This window comes from Varroa jacobsoni, unplaced genomic scaffold (assembly GCF_002532875.2).
Source record: "Varroa jacobsoni isolate VJ856 unplaced genomic scaffold, vjacob_1.0 scaffold_1305, whole genome shotgun sequence".
Taxonomy (NCBI): Eukaryota; Metazoa; Arthropoda; class Arachnida; order Mesostigmata; family Varroidae; genus Varroa; species Varroa jacobsoni.
In genome coordinates this window covers 133,043-141,133 of record NW_019214207.1, presented here as the reverse complement: position 1 = coordinate 141,133, position 8,091 = coordinate 133,043, and the positions used below count along the sequence as shown (strand labels likewise).

General features: G+C 45.6%; 1 protein-coding gene across 1 annotated transcript in view; it reads left to right on the top strand.

Moving 5' to 3' along the window:
• The window catches only part of LOC111268643 (cell adhesion molecule Dscam1), a 110,243-nt gene that overhangs the window by 52,967 nt on the left and 49,185 nt on the right, over positions 1 to 8,091 (top strand). The window contains exons 8-11 of the mRNA XM_086971759.1: positions 2,017 to 2,159; positions 2,452 to 2,611; positions 3,028 to 3,230; positions 3,977 to 4,135. Of these exons, the coding sequence (XP_086827885.1) occupies positions 2,017 to 2,159; positions 2,452 to 2,611; positions 3,028 to 3,230; positions 3,977 to 4,135 (665 nt within the window). The remainder of the gene's footprint in view (positions 1 to 2,016; positions 2,160 to 2,451; positions 2,612 to 3,027; positions 3,231 to 3,976; positions 4,136 to 8,091) is intronic.

Here is an 8,091-nt window from a genome sequence, read left to right as displayed (position 1 = left end):
TCCCTCTCTCTCTCGTATTTTCTTTCATGTTCGTTTCCCTATATATATACTGGCATGTAAATATTGAAACAAGAATACAAATTCAAACAGCGAACACATAAAGCGAGGTATCACGTATTTTCGTCTGTGGGGGGAGGATCCTGACATCATTGCCGTCATCATTATTGGCCACCAATACTAGCATTTCCGTGTCGATCTACTTTTGCTGCGGCCTCTGTCGTCACTGTTCAGCCCACATACCAACGGGCAAAATAAAAATAACGCGGCCATTTGAAGGTGGTGGACAATAACCGAACGCGATATACAAAAAGTAGTTATTACGACAGCATGCAGAAGTAGCTTTGCTTGCGGTGCAGCAAGTTGAGCCTACATAATTGCGAGGCCGCATACAATAAGATCTTTGAATTGCCCTATTCCGACTTTTCACCATAAGTCGTAACGGTGTGTATTTTGGTTCGCTTGTGCCTAGCTTGTCATACAATGATACAGTATCTAGAAACATAGAAATAATGAGACCGTCAAAACCGCTGCGACTCCTGATACTTTTATGATCACTAGGAGATGAGGCAAAGCTTTGCGTAGCGACAGCGGATAGGGCAGATTCGATCTGGAGTAGGAAAAGGGGATTTCTTTGCTCGAGACCGAAATCTTACTGCTGCTGCGCATGTAATTTATTAGACTCCCGTGGGAACACTTCAGGAGATATATAACAAAGTGTAACACCGTGTAGTCGGTCCATGACATTAACCAAATCGAGGATCCGACGGGCTCGTATAGAGAGATAGAAAGAGAGAGCGAGAGAGGTCACAAGCAAAACGGACCCGGAAAGAAAGGAAACCTGAGAAGACGCTACTGGACAACCAGTGCACACTGAAAGACGAATCAAAGAGACTAAACACATCGTTCAATGTTGAAGCATTAGACAATGAAGAAGCAGGGCCGGGTTGGGCCGGTAAGGATTTGTCAGAATTGCCTGGCCTCGACTGTCAAAGTCCTACAGGATGAAGACATGGACATTCTCTCTCCACGCCCTATGGCACGACTGTCGCCGAATGGAAATGACCCAGACGCATCTTTATGCTCATGGGACGGCGGCATGGGTCTTTGCGACGCAGAAGCATTCAAAGAATAGAGAAGTTACGACTGCCGTCTATCTCTATATTTTTAGCCCCCGCCCGCCTCCACCGTGTCACACAGTCAGTAGAATTCCATCGCAAATATCCCCTGAAAACTGTAATGCAGAGAAGGAGCTTGAAGACACTGTCCCATAGAGCATTTTGGGAATGGCTAGATGCAGCGGCGACGGACACAAACTATTCATTTTTTTTGTTGGTCCTATTTGAGCGGTGGCGAATATTCAAGGAATGTGCCTATCAAAATAGCTAGATGTCTCTAAGTTGTAGTCCTTGTTCTTCTTTTTTTTTTCTGACTCCTCATACTTGGCCATTCTAATGATGTTAATTTTTCAGCCCTCTCAACTATTCCTTTAATTACTGCCTGATTCCTAACTATATTCTAATGTGACAGGGTGTCAACAGAAGATGGGAACACTGCACTTTGTACAACGGTGTTGTATGGCGCATCATATATGTTCCTTTCTCTGCTACTCTATATTGAGTTCCGGTTTCCTGCCATTGTTCCAATTTTTTGTTTTTAGCTTGCTAGATGTTTTTCATCTGTTCAAGATTAACTTGCGGTTTGCGCTCTCTGCCTCTTCTACAGTTGCCCTGAAACCGCAAAACACGAAGGCGAAGCCTGTGGCCGTTGTCTATAATAGTGGCCGGTGCTTACTTCGCGGTATCTCGCTTAATTACATGAACTAATTGGCGGGCTCGAATGTCAGCCATCTGCATTCGAGGTTAACCCATATATTGGGCGTAGTATTTCCACCGGAGCTTTCCCGAGTCTAGGTTCGAAGGCTGGCGGCAACGGGAGACCGAAAGAATAGAGAGCAAATCCGTATTGGATTGAAGAAACTCCTACTAATGCTGAACGTGATAACCTAATGACTTTCAGGTTTACCATCTATAAGTCGAAGGAAGGTAGTTCGCTGACAATACATAGAGTCACGATGGCCAATTCCGGCATCTATCAGTGTTTCGTATCCACCACGGCGCTTGTACAAGTCGCCCAGGCATCAGCTGAGCTCAATGTTTTAGGTGAGTGATAATTTAATCTTTATAAGGGACAGTATTTGTCATACATATGGAGACATAGCGACGGCTGATTTTGGCAACAGCTTTTTATTTGAGGATCCTTCGATTTACCCATTCCGAGCTGAGAGTTAATCTACTTATTAAGGATATTACACTGTTACCAATCACAGTTACAATTGCTGATATGTATCGAGCTTCGCGCTGCCGCTACCAATACCTGTTCCCTTAATTGTTCTGTAACATGTAATACATGGCACGTTTTTTTTGTATCACTTGTGCTTGTTTTCTTACACAGGAACACAGCCGATCTTTTTTGAAACGTTTAAGTCGGCGGTATTAGAGGAAGGACACTCGCTCATGCTTTCTTGTAAAGCCAAAGGGATACCCGCACCATCGATTGAGTGGTTTGTCGACGGAATACGGTATTCAAATGTTCCCGACCTTACAATACCCAGGTATGGAGTAGCCAGGGCTTTTGACAATCTAACAGATGTCATCCACCTTATTAAATAAGACGTTCAACGTTCAAATCCTATACAAGCACATCATATACTCAAACACAAACCCCTATGAAAGTGGGAACAATGTACTGCTTTCAAAGCTCCTAAATTATAATAAATGCGTAATGCCTGTCAGGCGTTTTATAAATAACGAAGAAAATATAAGTGCTCTAGTTCCGTTGTGAGGTTTCTGCTGGCAAATGAGAACCTATCCTTGCTCATCATCGTGACTATGATCACATGTTTTCTAAAACGAAGCTCTTCCAGGACGGCGGGTCTACTTTTTCTAGAAAGAAGTGTTAACAACTACATACAACATCCCACTGTGACGACCCATTATAAAACAAGAATTTTCTTTGTTGTTACTTCAGAGTGGATGTGTCCAATGCAGGCTTCTACACGTGTGTAGCCACCAATGAGCTAGGTTCGAACAGTCACACGGCCCGTGTAGATATTTACGCCAAAATACAACGCAAAGTTGCTACTCGATCGATGACAGTCACTCAAGGGAGTCGGGTCGAGGTGTTCTGTTCGTTCGCAGGATATCCCATCGATTCTGTTATCTGGATGAAAGGTAAGCACTCTTTAAGCAGGATGACTACGCATAGAAACGCAAATTGAAGGCATGTCTGAGCAGGTCGATGCGACGCCAGGGGGTTGAGCGAGTAGCAACAAGGCAGAAGGAGACGCAGTAAATGCTTTCTTTACCCATTTATCAAAGCGAGAGCTTGTTGACACTCGCGGCCCCGACTAGTTCTCGGTTCTCCTCGTGGTTGCCGACGTCCGCCGTCAAAAGCATGTGTCACTTCCATGCGGTTCCCTCTTCCTGTACTGTTACAGAAGGGCCGATAGCGCATACCGCTACGGCAGGCCATGCTCCACTCATGGCCAAATCTATGTTCTTACTATGGGGTCCTTGCTCATCTTGTCTCATCTTCCGCGCTGCCGAGCTTTGCTCGGATCTGCTTTTCCGCTCGGGGAGACCATGCCACTAGAAGATTGTTAACTAGAAGAGCCAACAAGAGCCGCCGTTTTCTGTTAAACATTTGTATATAGGCGTATAACGTAAGTTTAAGACGCGTTAGCCATGGCTCAAGATAAGACGAGCTGGTCTATTTTTATATACAGCAATTCGCTTATTCGTTATCTAAGAGTGTATAAGAGGGATACTTTTGTGTAGTGAACATTAGCGTGTAGCTAGATTAAACAGGAGTCTTCTTTTTGCTCTATAACAGGTCAACTTAGTTATAACTATAACTAGAACTCATACTGATTTACCGTTGACGTTTGACATTAGCTTTCCGCGCTTTTTTCTTGCAGATGGTGTCCGCCTAAATTCGTCGTCCCGGCATATGCTACGCGAAAACGGAATACTTGTCATAGATCAATTACAAGCTCCGGCCGACGGGGGCGAGTACATTTGTACGGTAGAAGGGCCCAGTGGCACGATCACCTCGAAAACTGTCCTCGACTTCAAAGGTGAGTGTCTATCTGTAAGTCTGTTTATTCAAAGACGATAGTCGACAAGTTTTGAAGCGCTCAAGTAAGGTAGGTGCCTGGTCGTCTGAGAGATTTTTTCTTACTCTGGACTGGCAAGTCCTGTTCGAAGCTGTCGTTCCTTGAGATATGCGGCCATCGGTGTAACCTGATTGGATAGCAGTCGAAAGGGCGCATACATCTAGTCAAAGGGAAAGCCTTCCCTTCGCTCAATATTAGCCCTCTTCTCTGCTTCCACACTCTCAGCTGTCTTTCATGTTGGATAGGGCCGCGTGAAGCACAGTGTAGGAACTGACACAAAGATGGCAACAACGCGGCCACCGACGATGGCGAGAAGAGAAAAAAGCACACTCATTAAAGCATCCATTAGGCTGCCGAGCGTCTCGAATGGCCAAGTCTTCGCCGAAGAATGGCGCTCGTCAGACATGTCCGACGGGTTTATGCTTTTTCTCCGTCTTCTCCGCTCCAGCTTCGTCTTCTTTTCCTTAGTCGTCTTCACTGGCGAAACTGCCGTCGTCCACATTGAGCAACTGACACCCCGGGCGAAAAAAGTACACGCTATCGTCACCCATTCACCAAGCGTGCTTGCTGCCTTACTACGACTACTTGCCTGCTGTGGCTTTCTGCCATACGCGTGGACACGCAACGGCTGTCAGTTCGACCAGAACCGATTCGAGAGTTTTCAAATGCGTCAGGACGCTGTCATCCGCGTGGCCGCATACCCGCATCGTGAAATAATAACTAGCCAAACCGCAGCCCAGAACGTTCGCTAAAGCTAAAGTCCGAAGACTCAGCCTTACGCTTGGCTGGTACGCAGCAATAGTGGGCCTTTGCCGTAATGACACCAGAGTGGTGCACAGCATCGAAACCTTCTTGCCGAAGCGAGTGAAGCCTGCGGAAGCGATAGAACTTGTGACAATGTGCACTATACGTCCACCTTCGATGCCGGGATAAGTGGGTGACTCGTGCGCTACCAAAGATTTGCGTGTTCGTATAGTGAAGCTGTGTTTGTATTCTCCCAGAACTTCGCCAAGGCCCAGCAGATCTAAGGCATCAATGTGCCTGTGTTAACTTGCTCGGGACCTCTGCTGCTGCTGCTGCTTTCAGTACTCCTAAATAAATAACCAACCACTTCTCGTCGTCGCCTTTATTGTGGTGTATGTGAGTCAAAAGGCTAAGACAGAAAAGGGTAAGGCCGTGCTCATACCATACCCACTGCAGAATTGTCACTCTCACGTGTCCCGGATGATAGCTAGTCTTTATATTCGTTGACTCACCACGCACGGACAAAATCAGTTCAGGTTTACAGGTGGAATCGTACATACGCCTCCATTGCCAGCCAAGTGACAATTATACAGGTGCTAAATGTTACACAAAGGTAATCACGAACAACAGTCCCTGCCAACATTCGCAAAATGGTCCCGAAAGGTCGGCACGACTTGTATCCACAAGGGAGCAGAGACAAAAAGTGGTAGTTAAGTGAAGAACTGCCTCTGTGCAAAATATTCTGTTATCGTGGACGCGTTTGTTGCCATAATGTAACGAATCGATCAAACGAATGGAGCTCCGCCGTTTCCCCCTCTTCAGTGCAGTCCGTGTATATGCGGGACATTTTCACTAGCCACCTAGGTGGCCAGGGCAAACGAGACAATTGCTCAGTCATCATTTGCTGATTACTGGTAGAGCTGTTGCAGTTTTCTCGAAAATATTTTTCACTTGAAAATTCATTTTTTTATACCCTATCCACAGTTGCCTACTGCAAATACGCCTTTTTTTACTTTGTTGCCTCAAATGTAAGAAAGACGAGAGGCTATCGTTGTATAGGTTTTAAGATCTAGCACGAAAGCCGGAGCAGCGCTCATCACCCTACAGATTTAAACTCTCTATAGAATTGTACCTTAGGCCTTACGTTGTCCTTTTTCTCGTTCAGCTTGTCCAGTTTTTGTAAAAAGAAGTTTCCGATGGCGATGGGGACCGCAGCGTACAAGCAAGAAGATACACTGAGAAGTTCACAAAGCGAGGCCCAACAGAAGAGAGATCGAAAAGAAAAGGGGTTCATAGTGCTAGAGAAACACTAAAAAAGAGAAACAAACACTATATGCACGGTACAGAAAGAGTTTTGTTTAAGCAGACATTTCCTAATCGCTACTCATTTACAGTCGCTTATTTTGCTTCTCTCTCGCTTTCTTTCTACCTTCATTTCTTTATCTACCTGAGTTTGGCGGGTTAGTAGTTAAAACCTTCCCCACGTTTCCGTAGAGCAAATTTCAAAAAGTTCAAAAAAAACAATCGGCGCTACGCTGAACCGGTCCATTGCGGAGGCGAGAGGAGGCGAGGCTGAGGAAATGACTGGAGTTAAGTCGGAGAAGGCTTTTGGAGCTTTATCTTATTGTTTTGGCTAGACATCGTTGTACGTCCGTGACACCGTCGTACGCGGAAAGAAGCCGCGGAACGGCAGGAGTAGTTGAGGACTCGTGGGAAAAAGGCGGCCAACGACAGAAACCACCAGCATCCGAAGCAATCCAATGTCGGTGCCGTTGTCGTTCCACAGTTAGACCAAAGTCGACGTATAGCCTTAGGGTCACCCCGCCGCAGCAGCGGCAGCTCTACTAGCGCAACTCTTAGTGGCGAGAAATGAACCTGGTGAAAGGGTGCGGTCGATATGTGGAGCAGCTGAACATCGAACTTAAGATACTGGAGGTCTTCGTCATCGGCCTATTTTTTTTCTACCAATCCCACAACAATTCCCTCCGCTTTACTCCTCTGTTCCACGTACGACGGCGTCAGAAACATACAGTGACTACAGGGAACTGTGCGAATTGGAGAGACCAGCAGTACACGTTGAAACGGCAGAGTAACGTCGAGCAGCTTTGACCGATTGACGAACCCGGGTTGTATAAATAATTCAGCCGTCATAAAATAGTTGCCGCGACGGCGTCGTTAAACATAGTTTTAACCACAGGAAAGCTGTTGGTCCCGAGGCGTTTCCGTTCGCTCCTCTCTGCCGTTGCGGAGGAGCAGCCTTATAGCAGAACAGTTGTCAAACTTCAGAGCTTTTGGGGTGCGAGGACAGATGAGAATTGGGAGGTTAGTTTGCGGCAATCTTTCGTTGCTGTAGTCACCAAGCTCTGAACTAAAGGGGTCGAAAGTAAAGGGAGTTTATGAGCAGTTCTTGGGTAGGAATACTGCAACGAGGGATGTTGGAATGGCTTTTTCTGGGAATACATGCGGACTTACTGGATCGCTGGGCCACGTTTTCGTGGCCGTTTAGGCCGCAAATCGACGCGACTCTTCTTTTTTCATGTTCTAATCGTCACGCCTGTTGCCGGTTGCTCCACCTATCTACAACTGTAATCTTCAACTAAACGCTTGAAGCGGCCTCTTCTAAAAAACCGTTAGGGTAGAAATAATACTCCTTTTGTTCGCTCGATACCTTCTGGTTGCATAAGTCATCTGGAACACCACATTGATATCCCCTGTAGGAAAACATTCAGTAGCGTCTGCATCGTACAGGTGTACAGACCAGCTTTGTACTATTATATTGCTTCAAAGCGTGATGTATGATTCTTTACTTTGCGTTTACTCTGTAATGGTAGTTCATCCGATAAGGGGACGATACCTGGGTGTAAATGCACGGGAGCAGTTGGCTTAAGTTATTATCATTATTGCTTAGTAAGTTAGTCTAACAGAAAAATTTCCTCCTCTGTCCTATTGAAACTTAAGTGCGAGTCTGACTGCGTCTTCTTTGCATGAAGGCCTAAATTCATTAAGCTTGGGAGAAGAATGCCAATCCAATTTAGTCTATCGAACTTACCTACACCAAAAAAATTCAATTAACTTAATACATTCAATACAGGCTCATATACATCGACTTAAAACGATTTTGTAGCTAACAGCAAAAGTCTAACCTAAAAGCAATGGATTTCTTTCTTCTAAAG